Source organism: Rattus norvegicus, chromosome 6 (assembly GCF_021556685.1).
Source record: "Rattus norvegicus strain SHRSP/BbbUtx chromosome 6, alternate assembly SHRSP_T2T, whole genome shotgun sequence".
In the NCBI taxonomy this organism is placed as follows: Eukaryota; Metazoa; Chordata; class Mammalia; order Rodentia; family Muridae; genus Rattus; species Rattus norvegicus.
Window position 1 is genome coordinate 124,275,318 of NC_141539.1, and position 20,081 is coordinate 124,295,398.

Consider the following 20,081-nt stretch of genomic DNA (forward strand, 5'->3'; position numbering starts at 1 on the left):
CAATGGATCCCCTTTTCATACATTATCTACTTTGGAAGAAATGCCATCAATCTGTAAATTTAGGATTAAAATTCAACAGCCTGCTGTCACAAATTATAGTCTCACCTCCCTAACTCCAAGCAACTTGAGGCAAAGAATTTCCCTTTTTGGAGACTATCTCAGCTTCTCACCTGTAAAATGACTGTATTGGACCAAGCAATCTCTCAAATCCCCTGCAATTTGAACACTGACGTGAGACAGAAAAATACTGTAGGGTTTTTGGATTTAGGGCACCGGAGAAGTTGTTTCCGCATTTATGTTTCTAGGGTCAGAAATATGAGAGCTGTAGGAATGCGCGAAAGCTGGGAGTGAGAAAGGAGACAGAACCGGGATCAATTTATGTGTTTTGGTTTTTTTCCCCACTTACTGGGTAAGCAACCAGACGGTTGCTAGGCAACTGCATCTCTTGTAAGCACGGAGGACCCCCATCCGAGGTGTCTAAGTTATTACCTGTTTGTTTAAAAGACATGGTGGCTTTTCAAAGTTAATGTAATCTGCTGTCTTTAAAAGCACACCTCTTTTGCTGCCAGTTCTTTGCAAACTCTCTAGCTGAGATCGGCTCACGGCGGCTTTTCTGGCCCCTGTTTTCAGGCGCGCTGCGGACACCTCCGACCAGGCCCCGCCGCTGCGCGTTGCTCGGCAGAGCCCGACGCCTCCCGCTCTCAGCTCCCGGACCCCGCCCACCCCAGGCCGGGTTCTGGGCACAGGACCTTTGAGCTCGTTGAGCGCTCTCCCGGACCACCATGGGCTCAGAGATGGAGCCACTGTTCCGGGCCTGGAGCTATTTTAGACGCAGGAAGTTCCAGCTCTGCGCCGATCTATGCACGCAGATGCTGGAGAAGTCCCCTTATGACCAGGTACCTGCTGGCCCCAGGCAGTCTGTGGATCCTCTTGCTAAGGCCGTGGGCTCTGGGGGATCCCTCTATCCCCCGGGGGAGGCCCGGGAGGAGGGCCCAAGACAAGGTTGCCTGTGTGGTCCGCACAGGCACCTGGAGCGAGATTATTTGGAGTCCTGGACTGCGGGTCCCTGCCCTATGCACCCCCTGGGGATCCTGAGTTCTGTGCCTCGACAGCTCCTGCTATAAACCAGCACAACTGTTCCAGAATTAGTTACATTTAACTGGACTGTGTTAAGTTTGTAAGGGGCTTTGATGATTCATTGGTCATTCACTGGTCACACTCTTAACTTCGTTGATTTCTAAAAAGGAAAAATATATTTGAAGTATTTGAGATGCAGCCTCCTTTAAATACAACCGTCTTTTGGTTCAAATGATGAAGCATGCGATCTTCTACCTTATCTTTAGACCTCTGTCCAAGTGTGAAGGGGTTTTTGTTTCTGAGTCATGAATTCAATTTGAGGCAAGATAGAGGAATGAGAATATAGAGGAGGGAAGGATATGTTTATTTTTAAAGAAACTACATGGGCAAGAGAAACTTAGGGAAGGATAAGAGAGATAAGACAGAAGAGGAAATGATATCCTTGATTAGAAGAAAATTTTACAGTTCAACATGAAGGTGTACTCCGGTCCTTACAGCAAGAGGATCAGTAGTTCAAAGCTATGCTCAGCTAAGTAGAGAGTTCAAGGCCAGCCTGGTGAGAGCTAAAAGAGAACCTGTCAAAAGAGGAGGGGGGGGGAGGGAGAGAGAGAGAGAGAGAGAGAGAGAGAGAGAGAGAGAGAGAGAGAGAGAGAGATTGAAAGAGAGAGAGGCAAAAGGAAATGTAGTACAGTAATAGTCTGTATAATGAATGAAATAGTCAGTAATGAATGGGTGAGGTACCATGTCATTGATCAAATAGCTCCTGTGATCAAATTGCCTCTGGAAGAGACACGAAGAAAAACAGGAGATTAAGAGTAGAGTTGTGGCAGTACCGCAGGGCTTCAAGCACATGCAGAATGTACGTACCTCCACAGACCCTGGTTTTCCTGCTTTCCCTCTAGTGGTGTTGCCTTGGAGTTGTTAGGGGAAAAAGGGAGAGTTAGAAAAGCAGGTGGCTGAGAGTGAAGGTTGTTGCTGGGTTTTGCTGCTGTCTCAGCAGATGGATGGAGGATACTCAGGAGGTGTGCGTGTCCTGCAGAACAGATATTAGTGGTGATGCTAATAATGTTCCTATTATTCATGCCCATTAACGGACTGTGTGTCTGCAGACAAGTATTTTTTTTTTAAGAGTGTTGCTTGGTGCATTGATCCTACAAATGCTGCTAAAGACATTTCCTGCATAAGACAGCCCAGCATATTTTGGAACAATAAGACAGTATAAAATCTCTTTACCATTGTTACAGGGGGAGTTTGTTAAGACCTTTTTTTGATGTACTAGACATTGTTCTAGGCTCAATGCTTCTCAGGAACTTTCATGTTGTTTTCATTGAGTTGGGATAGTTTCCCCAGAACAGAGTTGCTCTCTGGAAGTCTCCTCATTAAATACCAGCAGGGAATGAATACTCCCTTCTTAGAGATCCATAATGTACCCCCAAAGGTTCTCAGTAGTTCAGAAGAAAATAAACCTGATTTTGTCCAATTTTCTTTATCAGTTTAGAAACGTAATGAATTTTGTTTTTTTGCCCCTAGGCCAAAAGTCAATTATATTTCTTATTATCCCTAGGAGATACTGCTTAAAAGCGCTCTTACAACTGGGCAAGCCCCTCTGATTTGAGGCCAGGCGACATTAGTACTGACTATACTTTTGAGTTGAGACTTTATTTGTGCTAGATTTCGTGACGAGGGGTCTTTGTGTTCATTTCAGTGACCTTTCATCGATGATGAATGACTTCCCAGACATAGTCATAGGAAGTAGATATTTTTTCTGATGCTTAGAATAAACTTGAAAAGTAGGTAACCAAAATAACAGACTTGGTTCAGAGAATTTTATTGTGTCATCTTATTATCTTCGACTACTGGTAGGGGTTGGTGCTGTTTCCCGCATCTTATACATCCAGGACTCTGAAATGTGTCCAAAAGATACAAGGCTAGCAAGCACATTAGCTGCCAGGAAACCCTTCGAAAACTACATCTGAACTTTCCCCTGTATATTTTCTTACGTGCCTTCTCTCTCTACCCGAAAAATTTTAGCTGGTGTAGGAATTTAACACATTTAGGTGGCTGGGTTCAAAAGTCCAGATTCTTATTTAGCCCACTAATAAAACCTGTTTGATCTGGAGGGGAAACAGAAGGAAAATTTCCCTCCATTATTTGGGGAAGATACCATTTTTAAAAACTAATGGGAAAAGAAGCAGTGCCTTTATTATGTACCGTGAAGAAGGAGTGTAAGTTTTTTTTTCCAGGAAAAATGAGAAAACAAATGAAGTGTTTTGTTTACGGCTATGTATTTTCAGCTAAACAAGATAAATGGGTCTTTAATGTGGTCTCTTGTATTGATCCTGTTATTCTGCCTTACCTCTGGTCCTCTTGGAAGATTTAGACGTGTGTGTGTGTGTGTGTGTGTGTGTGTGTGTGTGTGTGTGTGTGTGTGTGTGACTGAGTGGTTTGGATAATGAGGATACATAACGCAGACACGGGATCCCACTGGGGAATACTGCTGTTGGCACTCCAGAGGGATTAGCGTACTTAAGAGCATCACGGAAAGAGATCTTATTGGGTCTAGCTGGTTTCATCACCCTGTTTGTGGGTTTGTGATAAGATTCATAATGTGGTATGTGATTTTTAATACCAGGGAGGCTTGTTCTTATTTCTTATTTCTTGATATGACAGGGGTTATATTCAGATTGAGTAAATATGTCTTAATTAGGGTTTTTATGGCTATGATAAGAACACTGTGACCAAAAGCAAACTGGGATGGAAGGGGTTTATTTGGCTCACGTTTGTAGTCTATCATGAAGGGCGGCCAGGGCAGAAACTCAAGGCAGGAACTGAAGCAGAGGCCATGGAGGAGTCCTGCTTACTGCTCCTCCTCATGGCTGTCGTCGACTGCTTTCTGAAACACCCCAGAACCACCTGCCCAAAGTTAGCAATGCCCACAGTGATCTGCGCCGTCCCACAGCAATCATTAATGTAAAAAAAAAAAAAAGAGCCACAGGCTTGCCCACAAGCCACATGCTGTTATGGTTCTCTCTTAACTGACTCTAGCTTGTGGTAAGGTGACAAAACCCTAGTATTTCTTGAGCTTTCTTTTTATCTTTTTTTTTCCCCCCGGAGCTGGGGACCAAACCCACAGCCTTGCGCTTGCTAGGCAAGCGCTCTACCACTGAGCCAAATCCTCAACCCCCTTTCTTGAGCTTTCTTATTTCAGAATCTTTTCTATGTATTTCAGTTGCCATTCCTGGGCTACCAAACCGATTTTAGTGTGAATGAGTTTCTTTGGAGCGGTGCCAGACTGATGCATAGTGGGACAAAGAAATACAAATGTTTCTTCTGTGTGGCATAGGTTCATTCTGGCTCCTGCCTGACTCTCTCCTCAAACACAAGTCAGAATTTTTGCTTTTTAAAATAATATTTTTTCACTTTGGTTTTGTTTAATTTTTTTCCCTCCAAATAAATAAGGGAATTTTGGTAAAGTGATTTGATATTTGTTCTCCCCCAACCCCCCAAGATAAGGTTTCTCTGTATAGCTTGATCATCCTAGAACTCACTCTGTAGACCAGGCTCAAACTCAGACTCCTCTGCCTCTGCTTCCCAAATGCTAGGATTAAAGGCTTGCACCACTACCACCTGGGTCTTGTGAATCCTTTTCCCAGACTCAGTGTGAGTCAGAGACAAACAGAAGGGGAGGTCCCTAGGCTTGTAGGATGTTGAGGTTGAATCTATCAAGAGTAAAGGCAGAGAGACAAAGGGTTCATTTATTATGCTTCCCTTCCTTTTGAAAAAAAAAATATTAAGAATGACCAATGCAGAAAGAAACATTGTCCTTTTTTCTTTTTTTAAATTGTGGCTAAAAAGGGGTCGAGAAGCGATTGGATGTAAAAGGAGAGGATAGAAAGCCACCCTTACAGAGCCCTGTGACCTAGAGGAGGGCTGGCTTCCCTGGTTCCTGCTGATTATCCTGATTAGTTGCTCAATCTGATTACTATTCTTTGCGGTCCATATGTCAGATTAATGGCTTTCCAAGCAGGGCTGAGTGTGTAGCTCGCATTTCATACAACGTGGGGCTTTTAGAGAAGACACTGTGTCTTCATGAACTGGGTAGGCTTCTGAAGGTGGTTGTATTTTTGTACATTTTTTTTTTTTTGGTTCTTTTTTTTCGGAGCTGGGGACCGAACCCAGGGCCTTGTGCTTCCTAGGCAAGCGCTCTACCACTGAGCTAAATCCCCAACCCCATTTTTGTACATTTTTAGGAGGGGGGAAGAGGGTTTTCTACTTTGCTATCTCCTCTCCTGTCCCGATGTTTCAGAGAGGAAGGCAAATGGTTTGAAGGTGGAGATCAGGCTCCATGCCACTGGCTTAGATGAGCGATTTCGAGTTGTCCTTAACGGGAGTGTGGGCAGTTGCTTCAGGCAAGGATAGGATGATACGCCCACCCCTCCCCCACAAACATGTCTTTCTGTCCAATTACCTAATTTGTTTCCTCTTTGGGGCCATGGAGACTTAGCGAGACTTCATCCTTTGGTTCTGTCTGTACATTGCCAGGCACTTTGTTGCATGGATTTCTGTCCCACCAAATTACACAGATTGTGTTGCTTTGTGGCTTCTTGGTCTCTTGACCTCCTAACCTTTTGAAACCCACCACCCATCTTGGTCCGTCCACAGGCTTCCTTCCGACCATTACTAAAATCCAAATAACGATGCTTCGGTTTTAGATCTAGGGAGGCTCATTAGCCAGAGTAAATGTTGGTGATAATTAGGAAGTTGTGTTCAGAAGTATCTGGAGAATCATTTCCCTGAAGTAATAGCAACAACTTAAGAGAAACTTATCCCCCCCCACCCCGAGAGGAAGGAAAGAGGTTGTGTTAGATACTCCTCTTGTTGCTGTGACCAAAATGCCTGACAAGCAATTTAAAGGAGGAAGTGTTTACCTTGGCTTACAGTTGTAGGGAATACAGTCCATCGTGGTCAGGAGAGCATGGCAGCTGGGGGAGGAGGCTAGCCAATCACATTGCTTCTTAAGCCACCAAGCAGAAAGTAGTAAATGTTCACTTATTGTCAGCCAGTTTTCTTCTCTGTGTGTAGTCTGGAACCCCAGCCCATGGGGCCAACCATATCTAGGATGGGACTTCTCCACCTCACGTTACCTAATTCCGAAAATTGCACACAGATATGTCCAGAGAATGTGTCTCCAAGGTGATCCTGTCAAGTTCACTACCAATTTAAACTATCACAGAGGCAGACTGCTGGAGTTGGCGTTGACTCTGAAGAGCACTGCTGGGTCTGGAAGTGGCTCTCTGTGTCTGAGTCTTCTTATCTGCCTTGAAGGGAAGCACAGAAGAGAGTGTGAGTTTGATCCCTTAGAGCCTGGAGCGAGTACTGAATCCTGAAAGGGTCCTGGAGGTCAGTTGGCACTTGTGTGCGAAGCTTATCCTTTGGGGACCTTATATCTCACAGTGAAAGAGCTCCAAAAAGAGCAAGGTCTTATGATTAGCCCCAGAACTACCCTGAAAGGAGCATTCGTACTTTTCTCTGAGAGGTACAAAAGGCTGCATGACCTGTTTGCTCAGGACTCGGCACCTGAATCATTTCTTTAGGAGCAAGCCCAGGGCTTCCGACTCTAAAGCAAGGTCTGGTATTGTCTACCCATCTGTGTGGCTGCCCAGAGAAGTAATTCAGTAGACTAAGTGAGTCTAACGTGTGGTTCCCTATCTAGAGAAATTATTATAAGCACACAAAAAGGTAATTTATAGAGACTCCAAGTCAAAGCTTGCAGTGGTTTTTTTTTTTCTTTTTAAATTAAAGTACTGCCCTAACTTTAAATTAAAATTAAAAATTCTTTCCCTTCATGGCTATGCTCCTGACAGGCCTCAAGTAAGCCACGCCTGTCTCTCTGCACCCTCTGTTTTCCTCCCTTGCTGTAGTCTCACACACTCGGCACAGTGCACACCCTCCCCTCAGGGTGCCCAGGTTCGAATACTGCCTCCACAGAACTAATGAATATGGTATTTATTTAGTGAAAATGGTAATATACCTATATGTCAAGGAGTTATGTGAAGGTTTTCACTGATATGTGGTTAATAACCAAAACTATTAGCTCTTGTTTCTGAAAAATCCCACGCAGAGAGACCCTTACTCAAGTCTTGGGAAATCGCGGACCCCAGACACAGAGAGACCATTTTGGATGTAATAAGCAAAGGCGAGGTTTATTACAGAGACCTATTATAGAGATCTCCGGGCCGACACGTATCCCGCGCAGGAGACAGAGGTGTCGGCCCCGAAACTCAAAAGTCAGAGGGTTATATAGAGAAGGCTAGGGGGTTTTGGCGTGCTTACATACAATTGGCTCATTTAAACATAGCAGTGAGAACAAAGCAGAAAGAGTACGTGTTAGAAGTCAGGGGCTTATCAGGGTCTGGAGGATGGCCCTGAGTGAGCTGGGGGGAGATGTCTTTCTGCCAGACGTCCCATGAATCAGTCCCATTAACTCAGGCTGGTTCCTGCATTCCTTTTCTTTATGGCTTGTCAGTCCTGCCTGGACAGTGTTTCCTGTGCTCCTTTATCTTTATGGCCTGCTAGTCCTGGCTGCAGGGCTTAGCCCTGGGTCTGTGGCCTTTTGGGGTTTATTCTTTTAATTTTTATATTTCCAAACCTAGAATTCGTATAATTCTCTTTTCAGTTTCTATATAGCTAGTATTGAACCAAACGCACAGGAAGAAGTCTTCAGAGAAATATAGTATTTATTTGGGAATAAGCAAGAGGAATTTCAGTAGGGAGCACACGTGACATTGAAACCATGGGATGAAGAGAAGGCAAAATGAGTAATATTACATAAGTTGTTTTGAACCAGTAATCCTTGGCCACAGGATTAATAACAAGGGCATTCAAGGATCTGGAACAACTGTGGTTATCAGTCCAAGGTTGAATGGAGAGTTTCAGGGATAGAAATTGAGGTAAAGGTTTCAGCGTGAGTTTTCTTTGACGGTTGGCTGAGGGTACACTTCCTCTTTATGATTGCTCTCATGAGGAAATGTGCTCATGAGATACATCCCCCACCATGCTTGATTCCCATCACATCTCGGCACGAGCAACTTCATTTTGATTCTGACCACTTTTGTCCTAGAGATATTTGCCTATGAGATCCCGTTATCTTGTATGTTTCTGAAAGGATTGTGTGGATAGTCTAGACATCAATTGTGAGTTCTGTGTCCAGAGAAAGGGCGGTGGGCTGATGTAGAAACAGTTCATGAATCAGCGTCATTCACAAGGTACAGATACCCTGCCCTTTCCCAGGCTCCCATCTTATTCCCGTGCCTCCTGCTTTACCCTCTCCCCTCCACCTAAGTCATCTGAGATTTGTCCACGGGTACAGCATCTCACACTTTGTGTTGTGGTTTATTTAGTTCTGTAGATTCCCCTGTAGAGTGCTGGTAGCATCTTGGCGGGTGCCAGGACTGCCAGGAACAGACTGTGGAATGAACACGTTCTCTGTCTCACACCGTTTTAGGCCTCGCCTCTGTTTTCAGTCCACATTTCCCACCCGTGTAACCAGCCCCCGCTCTCTGTCACCCTACACTCCAGGCCTCTCATTTTGTTCTCTGACCTCCTTATTGTTTTCTCCCTGCTCGTCACCTGCACAGCCCCACATACATTCCCAGGGGTTGGAGGAATAAGACAGAGAGATCACTGTCCTTCATCAGTGAGCAGAAGCCCTGGAGGCTTGAATCAGTGGTTTTCTTTTGGGCCCCTGGAGGAATCTAACTACTGCTGGGAGAATAGCAAGCATCCATCCTTTGCGTTGTGTTACGGTTTCTGTTTTCTTTAGCTGTTTGCTTCTCCTCGTCAAACATTGTCTGCAGTTACCTGTTGGTCTTTCCCACTCAGTGCTATATTGATCCTGTCCCATAGCTGTTCTGAACTTGATGTAGGCTTTTACTTCTTGGGGTTTTAGTCATTATGCTGGTGCATCCTTAGCCTACACTGTACCACTGAGCTGAACAGCCTCTCACCTGAACACTACTCTTCAGCCTGCTTTGTTATTTCTAGCATTTGGGAAAATTTAAATTCCCAATAAGCAGACAAGAAAGTGCTCGTGGGTCACTGAAACATTTGTCCAACCACGTTGGTCGAATCTCTCATTGCTGGTACCAAAAACTAACCAGAAGTAACTCCTTGGGGGAATGGTTTATTCTGCTTCATGGTTCAGAGGAAGGCAGTGCACCATGGCGGAGAAGACATGCTGGCAGGAGTTACTGGTCTGTGGCACTAAGAATCAGAGAAGGACAGTGCCAGTGTTCAGCTGGCTTTCTCTTTTCCCTCTCGTATTTAGTCTTGGACCCCACCCCCAAGGGGGTGCTGCCTGTGTTAGTGTGTGTCCTCCCGCCAGAGCTGAACCTTTTTGGAAAGGTTCTCACAGATGGACCCAAAGGTGTGCTTCACTAATGCCCTAGATGTTTCATAGTTCAGTCAAGTTGCCTATCTTAATTAGTCATCACAGTGACCTCAAATGAATTAGTTAATAATTCTAAATCTGCCTCCTTTTCTGTAAATGGATAGTAATTCTTGAGTCATTTAAAGCATCGTTATAACCTTCAAATGAGATCATGAGCCCCACACACAAGAGAAATAACAGGAAGGCTTGTTTCTCGGATCTGCCATCCCATCCCCTCTGTCTCTCATTGCTGATGTCTGAGCCATGCTTTCAGCACCGCCTTCAGATCCTTCACACATGCACTGGATTGCAAGCCCTAGGTACCTCTGTGCTCTCTGGTTGCCATTCTGTGCTTGGTTTAGGACATTGTAAGGTACTCTCTAAATTACACTCTCTGGGATGTTCACTGTTCAATCTGGCTTAGCCCCTAACCATGCACCATGCTACAGAAGTCATGGATCTATCCTAAGCTTGCCCTGTGCTTGTACAGATCATTTTCTCTGTAAAATATCCATAGTGTTCCTTTCAGATTTTAGAGAAAGCAAGGACCAACCCTCTTTCTGGTCCTTAGCACTCTCCCAGTAGAACATGGTGTAGGTTAAAGCGCTCAACATATGCTGCTGCCTAAACATGTAAGTGTAGATATTTGTTGTAAGACCCGGTTTGACTGATGGGTTTCTATTTAACTTGAAAAGAGAAGTCTCAAATCACATCTGTTAGCACCTGGCACTAATGTGCATAGTTGTAAACATTTCTACTACTAGAACATTGCAGTTAGAATTATTATTATTATTTTGTTTCTTTGGTTTTTTCTTGGGCGGGGCCAGGGCTTCTCTGGGTAGCTCTGGCAATCCTGGAACTCACTCAGTAGACCAGGCTGACCTTAAACTCAGAGATCCACCAGCCTCTGCCTGCTAGTGCTGGGATTAAAGGCGTGCACCACTACCTAGCTAGAATTAATTTATTATCAGCCACTAATCTCATTATAGTTATGTGGAATAAAAGATGTAGATTATTTGGATTTTCTTTTTTTTTTTCTTTTTTTTCGGAGCTGGGGACTGAACCCAGGGCCTTGCGCTTGCTAGGCAAGCGCTCTACCACTGAGCTAAATCCCCAACCCTTATTTGGATTTTCCTTCTGCTCTTTCAGTGATTAAAGTCTAACTGTCTTATTTTCAGATATAAGGAAATAGTTCCTTGGTATAGTTACAATTAAGTTCTGAGTTATAGGGTTTTTCATAAATAATGGTTATTAAAATAATTGTTTCTAATTATCACTTCATTTTCCTTTTGTATTCACACACACACACACACACACACACATATACACAAAATTTGTGAGGGGGGCAGTTTATTTTGATAGCCAGAAAACAGCTTTTGAATCAAACTCAGTTCCTCAAGCTTATTGGCCTTTATACACTGAGCCACCTCATGGGCCTTGTATTGACTTCTTGAAACAAGTAAGCGAGAGACCTTTTCTTTGTACTCTGAATAAGGTTAATTAGAATTTTCTGATGACAGAAAATCGCATTCTCCTGTGTATATTACATTTTATGTACCTGTGAGGGCACTTCTGGAGGAAGAGTCCAATTACTATCTGCAGGTCTGGGGACGTGGGTAGAGACCCTCTGTGCAAGCATGAAGTCCTGCATTCGGATCCCCTTGAAGTAGAGGCTTGCTGCGACAGTACATGCGGGTAACCCTGGCACTAGGGTGGGGAGGGGCAGAGGCAGGTGTTGACCAGCCACTCTAGCTGACTTGCAAACTCTAGGTTGAGTGAGGGACCTTGTCTCAAAAGGCAGATGAAGAATGATTAAAGAAGACATTCAAAGCCGACCTTTCTCCCCCTGCCATGTGCACACGGGCAAATGAACCCTCCTGTGCACACCCATGCATACACTACACATGTGCACATGCACATTTAATATTTGGATTTTTATTGAAAAATACTCATTAAGGCTTCAGAAATTGCATGTTAAAAATGTTTACAACCTTCCTAACGCTTTCCAGGACCCAGCTCCGGACTTGGCAGTGTCTCAGGTAAAGTTAGCTGCAAGCTGTGGTTTAGAGAGTAGCTTAGTTGCTGTTGCTTATTTGCTACTGACGATTAGAAATCCTGCTGTATATCCGCTCATAGTATTAGAAACTTAGCTGCATCTTCCAGCTGTCCTGTTCTTTATTGTATAAACTTTCTTATTCCCAGAGCTTTGATTTACATGACTAGCCTTGTAGAGCTGAGGTGAACTGCTTATTAAGGCTTGGGGCTTCAGTGACAATTGCCAAGATTGGCTAGGATGACGAGAAGAAACAATGTGGCAGAATCAGACTTAAGAGGGAGCCCCAAGGATATTCAGAACTGTGATGGACTACACTGGTCCCACCCTGCGTGCTTTCTAACAGACTTGGTGACTCTAACGGGGAGGACAACACTGTCCCAGTGAAGAAGGAAGGAAGATTAGGACAATAACTACCCAGAAGGACTGAAAGGACTAAAAGGGCTAAAAGGACTCTTGTCCAGTCCAGGGAAGGTTAAGGTGGAGTTAGTAGCAAATCAGAGAGCTTAGCTGTTACTACGCATGTTTGCCCTGCCCAATGAGATACAGTGCTAGCTGTAGTATGTAAGTGAGTGATTTGGACTTCACACAAGTTACCTCTGAGTTAGACCTGTCCTCCACCTCCCACTAGTCCAGCTGTGAGGCATCGTGGAGTAATCTATTGATGAGATTACCACCCTTGTGATGACGTCATCTCTTGGAGTAATCTATTGATGAGATTATCACCCTTGTGATGACGTCATCTCTTGATAGTGCCACTAGCTGGAGAGAAGACTTCTGTACAAAAGCATCTGGAGGGGTTGAGGATTTAGCTCAGTGGTAGAGCTCTTGCCTAGCAAGCTCAAGGCCCTGGGTTCAGTCCTCAGCTCCAAAAAAAAAAAAAAAAAAAGCATCTGGAGATATTTTATAACCAAACCCTAGAAAGGCTTCACAATAACAATATATTTTGTCTAAAATTTCATTCTACAGGCAGAATGTCAAGTTAACACTACCAGTTTTTATGATAACCAAAACTATATCAGAAAGATTATTCTTGGTTGACTTACTCTATTAATCAAAAAATATTTCTCACATTGGCCTTGGATTATATATTCTTGTTACATTAAGAACAGAATGGTAAAAACACATTTTCTGCAGCTGGTTGAGTCCCTATTTCATAAGTGAAATTGGATTCACCATACAAAAGGTAGAACACACAGCCAGCCCTTTCTTAATGTCGGCCAGCAGGTCCGTGCCTGAAGGACAGTGCTTTAGAGACTTATCTCAGTAGAGGAATAGAGTAGGTGGCCCTGGTAGGTTGGCTGTGCTCCAGTGGAGGAACCCACCCACCATGAACAGGGAAAAGAGACGAGAAAAGAACATACGGTCAGGAGGGGAGGGTCTGCGAGAAAGTGACTGTGGTCACATGCATTGTGTGACATTATCTAAGAATCGCAGAAAAGATAAGCAGGGAAATGGACCAGCATGAAGAACACTCATTTAGATTGGGAGAAACTGTTTATAGAACTCGTAATACAAATGCCGTCACTCATATAAGCAACTTTTTAAAAAGCTGGACGTAGCCTTAAAACAAATTTATAGTGTTATTCAGGTTTAAGGGAAAATTAGAGATTACTGTGTGTGCTTGATCATGCTTCTTTTTTTAAAAAAATATATAGAGGATTTTAGGACTATAAAACATATTCGGCTTATTTCCAAAAAAAAATTTTTTTTAAGCCAAAGCCCCATCTGCTGTTTTCATTAAAATCTCAAGAACTGTTCACATTGCTAGGAGTGGTTTTTTTGAACACACTCTGCTGTATAATCAAGCAGTGATATGTGATTTTTCAAGGTCATTTTTGGTTAGAACATAAAAAAATGAGGATTATTTTTTTCTGAAAGATTGATGGTATCTTAACTCCAATAATGGTTTGAGTATGTATTCTAGTTTGATATCTGTTGCTGTGATAAACACCATGACCAAAAGCAACTTGGGAAGGAAAGGGCTTATTTCATCTTGTACTTCTGGGTCACAGTTCATCATTGAGGGAAGCCAAGGAAGGAACTCAGGACAGGAACCTGCAGGCAGGATCTGAAGCAGAGCCCAGAGAGGGATGCTACTCACTGGCTTGCTCTCCGTGGCTTGCTCAATTGTTTTCTTCTACAACCCAGGACTACCTGCCTAGGGAAGGCACTGCCTATAGGGTGCTAGGGTGGCCATATAAATTATTAATCAAGAAATTACCTCCACAGACATGCCCATGCCCATAGACCAGTAATCACCACAGTTGACCCTTTATCAGCTTGAATCACAAACATATAATGCCCAATCATAACCTTTTTTTCTTGTTTATCCTACGATCTCATGTTAATATCACAATATAAAATGTAGTTTAACTTTAAAAATTACACAGTATTTTAAAATTTCCAACACTTCCAAGGTCTACAGTCTCTTTCAAAAGCTCAGTCTATTGCCTGTAACATATACTTCCTTATTCTAAGAGGAAGGAAGGAACCAGTCCACAGTAACAACCAGATTAAAGTAAGAGCAAACGCCAACAGTGTAAATCACTCAGCATCCATCCTCTAGAATTCACTCATGATCGTCAGGGCTGCACAGGTCTTCGGTGACCCCACCTCTGTAGCTTTGCAACCACTAACTAGCACACACAGCTTTTCTCATAGGCTCTGGCTGGCTCTACTCTATGTCCCAAGGTCTCCAATATGCCGGGGCCCCCACTGCAGACTAAGGCTGCATCTTTACAAAGCCTCTCCTGGCCTCTCTTCAGGGAGACCAGAGTCCTGCCATCAGTGCCAACCCCAGATACTCCATGACTCCTTTATGCCTTTAAAACTAGGACAATGTGTAAGACTCCACGTCACCAAGTTTGGCTACCAGCGTGAGATGCTGCCTTTGCCCTCATGGACCACAGCTTCTGGGTTGGACCCTGAAAAAGTGTTCTGCAGAAGATTTCACCTCCATGATGCTGTTCTCATGTTAATCACAACTGATTTTCAGCCCCAGGTGACCAGCATATATTGTCCTACTAAAAGGAGGTTTTCCATTCCACAGATTCTGAATCCAAATATATCACACAAACAACCCGGGTGAGAGTATTTGAACTGACTCAACATCACTTTAAATTTCACGAGCCAGGCCTTCATTACCTCCCTTTCACCCAGCATTATTGTCCAACCTTCCGCAGAACGGCCCGTTAACCTCTAAGAACTCAATGATTTTTCGGTGCAAACTTTCAAAAGCTTTCACAGTCCTACCTGAAAAACAATCCGAGGCATAAAATCAACACTGTCAGATCTTTCATAAAGACTGAATTCATCGAGAATGAAATAGGTGCTCCTACCCGACTTCTGTACGTATGTGTTTATTGGGGCAGGGGAGAATGATGGATTCACTTCCCTAGTTTTGATTAGTTCAGCATAGATAATTCACACCATCTTATCACTCAAGAGGTGAGTAGGGGCTAGATATCTAGCGTAACAGATTTGACTATAAAATAGTAACAACTCAAAACTAGTTAAAATACGTTCATGGATGTTTAATGGCTAACTCCGTAAATTATGCCTATTATAAAAACTTGGCGTTTAAAAAGTTTGATTTGTTATGGATATGGTGTACATGCCTATAATTCCAGCACTCAGAAGGCTAAATCAGGGGTCATCCTAGAGTTCAAGGCCATTCTGGGCTACATACCCCTGTTGGGGGCAGGGAAGGGGTTGGGGTGGGTGAGGGAGGGAGGGACGCAGATTGGCTGAGAAAGATATAAGTTAATTCAAATCAAGGTCCATAAGCTTCACTGGCTCCTTGTTAGCAGAATCAAAACTCCTAAATCTCACTGGGCACATGTACCCTCTAACTGGTCTCTTAGTCTAGACAAGTTCTCCAGCATTTCAACAACTATTGTGAGTTTCCAAACACACTGTGAGCCCATTTTCTTCTGGCCACAGAGCCAAAGCTTTCATTATTAGTATTATAATCATTGTTCTGAGACGACATTTTGTATTATAGACTTAAGGTTTTTGTATAGTCAAGGGGGAAGTCATAAGTGCGGGAACTGTAGACATAAACCACTATCCTGGCTTTTCTGTTCCCCTCCCTCTCCCCCTTTTTTATTTCTTTTTCCTTCTTTCAACAGTATTCTGTAAAGCCTATGTTTTTTCTATCACACGCTGCTGTGCTTTGTGGTTTAATCCATTAGATGATGGTGCATTAAGGAATCTTAGGATCCATGTTATCATCTTGTTTCCTACTAGAGCTAGCCTGAGTTCTTCAATAAAAAGGCCAACTGGATAAAGTTCCATAGACGTCGGGACTTCAGACTTTCTCTGGCTCTCATCTTTGTCTACTTGGCTCCCTTGGTTTCCTTCAGCCTTTTGTATACCTGGATTCCTGGCGTGTGGAGCCTCAGGCCCTCCCTAGATTTCCCTGCCTCTCTTCCTTGCAGGCTGCAGAGTTAGGTCTATCTGCCACTCCCAGACTTGAAGTCTTCTCAGATCATGTAAGGGCCACTGAGCTTCATCACGCCCGGCTTTTATTCTGGGGGAAAAAAAAGCATAAAAGTCAAGTTTTTCAGTGAAGCAATCTCATGTGTTTGACAGGAAAGCTAAATGCATACACTTTCACAGTGCCCTTCTCAGGCTCCAGCAAAGCCAATGCTGCTTTCAGACTAGATCCTTTAATTTCCTTTCTCCGTCCTCTTCAGCAGGTTTTTCTCCTAACTACATCACAAAATTGCAGGGCTTGAGTAGCGACTTGAGCTCCAGAGAAATGTTAGCTAATGGATGTTAGCTTACGTCAACTGACATTCCCTGAACTCCTGATTATGTATGAAAAACTAAAGGTCTAGAAATCTCAGGAGTGCACAAGGTTGAAATGCTTGTATTCTGGGGAACGGGTACACACATGCCAAGATGATCACAATATTTGTCAAATATGGTAAGTGTAGAAGACCAGAAGAAGACAGGGAAGACCGGAAGGAAGGCCAGATGCCTAGAGGTTGGAGACCGGGGAGAACTTCCTGGAAGTCAGCGTCCTGAGGCAGGGTGCCTGGCTCTGGTAAACTGTATAAGCTCCCTAATGTTATTTTACCGAATGCTTGCTTTGTCCGTACTTTTTTAGGCGGCTTGGATTTTGAAAGCGCGAGCGCTGACAGAAATGGTGTACGTAGATGAAATTGACGTGGACCAGGAAGGGATTGCTGAGATGACCCTGGATGAAAATGCTATTGCTCAGGTCCCACGTAAGTCAGCTAAGGGGTGTGCCGTGGGGGAGGGATGTGTGCGTATATCTCCTTATAGTCTTGTAAGCACATGTGAGAGCGCCTTGGAGTCCCGGTCAGGGTCCTGATTAGAGAGTAGCTGTAAGATACGGCTTTGCTGGCGATTTATTAGTTGGTAAGATCTTCTTTTTCTTGTTGACCTGCTAAAATATATAAATTCTAGACATAACCTTTTACTTGGAGATATCTGTATGAAAAATAATTAACTTTTGGGTCTAGAACCATTGATTTAAACTTTAAAGCATGCCAGATTTGAATCCTAACACGTGCTCTGCTAATAGGATAATTCCCCGAGCCTTCCACAAATGTCTTGTACTGTACTCACGCGCCTTATACAGTCCTTGTGAAGAGGACAGCACACATCACATGATAGTGCACAGGAGGGAATCTGTGTCAGCTGTTGTTGTTTATACGCCTCTAGGGAAAACGCATGGGGCTTGTCTTTGTGATTGAACATCTTACTCATGTGACTCTTCTTAGCCTCAGAATATAAACTGTCCGACGCTCTGAATAAAGTTGGGTATTGCGTCAGACTTTAGTCTACCTCTCTTCTAGTCCCCACCCTCCCAGGTTCATGCCACCAAACAGAGCAGTAAAAACTCACTGAAGATGAGTCTCAGACACATTTCCTCAGCACAGTTCCTATTAGTGATGCCTTCTTTCCCAGCCCAGTACAAGCCTGAAAATTAGATTACTGAGTTTCTAAAAATTCATAAATAATACATAAATTGATTATCATCCCATCTTGTAGGCCCTGGCACATCTTTGAAGCTCCCTGGCACTAACCAGACAGGAGGACCGACTCAAGCTGTCAGGTCTGAATTTTAGTTTCATTCCTGTTTTCAAATCCTGACCAGACCGTATCCTTACTTGATCTTGTTGTTATAACAACTGTTGATCTCCACAGGCCAATCACTCAAGCTGGAAGACCCATAACGGGCTTCCTTAGGCCCAGCACACAGAGTGGAAGACCGGGTACAATGGAGCAGGCCATCAGAACACCCAGAACGGCCTACACAGCACGACCTATCACCAGCTCATCTGGAAGATTCGTCAGACTGGGGACTGTGAGTCCTGTCAATTTCCCCAGAGCCTTGTACTAGCCAAGTGACTTCATGCTTCACTGGTATTGTAGGGGGAAATTATGTGGAAATATTGAAGTAATGCTTGCTGCTTTATGATTTCTACAATCCATTACAGTCTTTATGCATAAGAAACTCTGTTTATGTTTCAAGAGAAGGTTTTCAATTTCTTGTTCTCTTTCTTTCCTCTCACAGGCTTCCATGCTTACAAGTCCCGATGGACCATTTATAAATTTATCCAGACTGAATTTAACAAAATATTCCCAGAAACCTAAGTTGGCAAAGGTATGTGCTTCAAAAGATTCTAAGTTATGAAGTAATGACAGAGGACAAAACAATGTGACGATTTTAGTTAGTGTAACCTGTAAATAGAGATTTTAGTTAGTGTAACCTGAAAATAGAGATTTTAGTAAGTGTAACCTATAAAAAGTCTCTTTGTCTTGAATTAGGTATAATTGATGAGAAATAAGTACATATGTAATTATTATAGGAAAATCTTCCCTCCTGGGTAACAACAATAATTGTACAACAAAGAAAGCAGAGAGACAGTATCATCTTTGTGGAATGAAGCTTGATGTTGTGTTTGTTTCCCAGTTTGGACTATTTCTAGAAAAATAATTTCAGCTCTTGTGTGATCTAAGGAATGTCAAAAGGATGGGAAATATCTGACTTACTAAGTAGACTCTCAGTATTACCCAGCCAGCCAGCAGCCAGCATAGCAACTACCTTAATTCTCATCACTCAGCATATTCCCTTAACTTAAAGAAAATTAGGGGCAGAGAGAGCAGGTGGATGAAGGAGTCGAACAGAGGAGAATAGAAAGAAGGAGAAGAAACTACAGGAATTAAAAAATATAAAGGAAGATGTTCAGGTCTTTTCCAGTATGGAGGCCTAGGGAGCAGGAGGCCTTAGGAGATACAAAGTGCTTGCCTCACAAGGATGAAGGTCTGAGTTTGCTCCCAGGGGTAACATAAAAATGCTGACCATGGGCCAGTCAGATGGCTCAGTGGGAACAGCTGCATACCGACCGGCAACACCGATGACCCAGACTCAGTCCCTGGACACACAGTAGAAGGATAGAACTGACTTCCCTAGGTTATCCTCTGGCCTTTTCACATGTGCTGTGACATGCATGTGTATGTATGCATACATGCATGTGTTCATGCACACGTAAGTAAAGTGATAGTCAATTATCACCTAGGCATAATTTAGAATCTGATAGGAAGAAACCTTGTCTCAAAAAAAATCAAAGCCAATCAACCAAACAAACAAAAACAATCAAGCAGAAAATTCTATTTAACATTTATATTCCATGTCATTTCAAAAGGCATACCCAATTTCTCATGTGTCAAAGTTAAGAAATAATCTTTATAATATAGAGTATGCAAATTGGGTGAAACATTGGTGACAATCATATATATTCAGAAAATAAAGTAAACTTACTCTGTCTTGGTCTAATAAAATGATGTATATAACATGAAGAAAAAGCTGTTCATCTCTTTGAACTTCCCAGTTTATTATCTGTAAAAACAAGAGCTTTGAGTTTTCAGATGACAACTGTTCAGATAAAACTCAGTGCACTTTGGTGTTTTCCCTTCCCAGGCTTTATTTGAATATATTTTCCACCATGAAAACGATGTTAAGATGGTAAGTGATGAAGTCACTTTCTTCTCTCTCATTCTTATTCTCCAGGCTTCTGGGCTTCAGATTTTGGAATGTTCTACTTCTTTCCTTAAAAACAAATGGAATTATTAAAAACTAGAGGAGCCAAAAGTTTCAGTTTCAGTGAAGACATTCGTATAAACGAGTTATGAGTTCGTTATGGCTGGTTCGTAGATCATGCAGCTCTTGTTAGAGGCAAGATGACTGAGAATGCCGAGTGCCTGTTAAAAGGCATTCTTTATGCTGACAGTGTTGCTGGTCCATCCTTCTTCAGACCGCAGCTTACTAGCACACATTTCTGCCTTCTGCCCCTCTTGCCCATGAAGGTTTAAAATACACAAAGGTAGAAGGAATAGCATAAAGAGTCCACGATGCTCACCACCAAGCTTTATCAATAGTCAGTTTTCATGGTAACTTCTCAGTAATGAATTTTGAGGCTGTACACTTTCAACTTTCCAAATTTATTTCAGTTTATATAAGCTAGTATGTAAATGAGAAGAAAT

The 20,081-nt window shown here is 43.0% G+C and overlaps 1 protein-coding gene across 13 annotated transcripts in view; it reads left to right on the forward strand.

Moving 5' to 3' along the window:
• Positions 1-687: 687 nt before the first annotated feature.
• Positions 688-20,081, forward strand: part of Ttc8 (tetratricopeptide repeat domain 8) — a 54,221-nt gene continuing 34,827 nt past the window's right edge. For 3 of the 13 annotated variants that reach the window (XM_087552888.1, XM_087552885.1, XM_087552890.1), the window contains exons 1-7: positions 718-896; positions 11,515-11,544; positions 16,675-16,795; positions 17,586-17,649; positions 17,742-17,901; positions 18,112-18,201; positions 19,519-19,563. In XM_087552888.1, the coding sequence (XP_087409014.1) occupies positions 19,544-19,563 (20 nt within the window). In that variant the 5' untranslated portion in view covers positions 718-896; positions 11,515-11,544; positions 16,675-16,795; ... (2 more) ...; positions 18,112-18,201; positions 19,519-19,543. Of the gene's footprint in view, positions 921-11,514; positions 11,545-16,674; positions 16,950-17,585; positions 17,650-17,741; positions 17,902-18,111; positions 18,202-19,518; positions 19,564-20,081 lie in introns of all 13 variants that reach the window. The other 10 variants (XM_087552882.1, XM_087552886.1, XM_087552891.1 and 7 more) reach the window with 6 other exon arrangements.